Source organism: Eimeria mitis, genomic scaffold (genome assembly GCF_000499745.2).
Source record: "Eimeria mitis Houghton genomic scaffold, Emh_scaff298, whole genome shotgun sequence".
Lineage (NCBI taxonomy): Eukaryota > Apicomplexa > Conoidasida > Eucoccidiorida > Eimeriidae > Eimeria > Eimeria mitis.
Window position 1 is genome coordinate 5,043 of NW_013571322.1, and position 1,145 is coordinate 6,187.

Below are 1,145 nucleotides of genomic sequence, written 5' to 3' on the forward strand. Positions count from 1 at the left end.
TGTATCTAGCTAGCTATACATAAATATATAAACAGCTATTGAGCTAGCTATTCAACTAAATACCTCAGCAGCTAGCTAGGCGGATCCCTCAACAGCTCTACAGCTAGCTAGCTAGCTAAATACCCAGCCGTCTAGCTAGCTATATAGCTAGCTAGCTAGCTGTATAACTAGCTAGCTAGCTGTATACCTAGCTAGCTATATACCTAGCTAGCTAGCTAGCTAGCTAGCTAGCTAGCTAGCTATATACATAGCTAGCTATACACATAGCTAGCTATATACCTAGCTAGCTAGCTATATACATAGCTAGCTACATACATAGCTAGCTATGTAGCTAGCTAGCTGGCTAGCTAGCTAGCTAGCTGTAGTTGAACAGCTAAACTGAGAAGATGCTGTTGACCCTCAGCAGCCACACGGCAACGCTCACAGCCCAAGCAACAGCAACAGCAACGGCAGCAGCAGCAGCTGTTGCTGCTAGTGCTGCTGCTGCTACTGCTGTTACTGCTGCTGCTGCTACTGCTGCTGCTGCTGCTGCTGCTGCTGCAGCATCTCCTTCTCTGATTCAAAAAACGGAAGTTGGAGGTCTCCCCACCAAACTAGCTGTAGCTAGCTAGCTGCAGCTAGCTAGCTGCAGCTAGCCAGCAGCAGCTAGCTAGCGACAGGCTCCAGCTAGCTAAATGATGGAGCTAGCTGCATGCTGCAGCTAGCTAGATGCTGCAGCTAGCCGCGAGCTGTAGCTAGCCAATGGTTCCAGCTGGCTGCACCTTCAAGCTAGCTAGCTAGCTAGCTAGCTGTATCACCTAGCTAGCTAGCTAGCTAGCCAGCTAGCTAGCTATACCACCTAGCTATATAGCTAGCTAGCTAGCTAGTCAGCTAGCTAGCTATATCACCTAGCTAGCTAGCTAGCTAGCTAGCTAGCTAGGTGAGCGTAGCGGCTAGTTTGTTAGTGTAGAAGCCGTTGCCGTCTAGGGCCTCAAGAAGCAGCGCCAGGCGCTGAGCTAGCTGGGGGCAGACAGCAGCAGCGTGATGCATCTGCTGCTGCTGCTGCTGCTGCTGCTGCTGCTGCTGCTGGTGCTGATGGTTGCTGCAGCTGCTGCTGTAACACTCGGCAGCTACTCGTGCTGCTGCTGCTGCTGCTCTGCGGTGTA

At 51.3% G+C, this 1,145-nt stretch overlaps 1 protein-coding gene across 1 annotated transcript in view; it reads right to left on the bottom strand.

Annotated features, from left to right (window-relative positions):
- The window catches only part of EMH_0007090 (uncharacterized protein), a gene marked incomplete at both ends in the record, with an annotated part of 10,814 nt that overhangs the window by 1,254 nt on the left and 8,415 nt on the right, over positions 1-1,145 (bottom strand). The window contains one exon of the mRNA XM_013497852.1: positions 425-554. Coding sequence (XP_013353306.1) covers positions 425-554 — 130 coding nt within the window. The remainder of the gene's footprint in view (positions 1-424; positions 555-1,145) is intronic.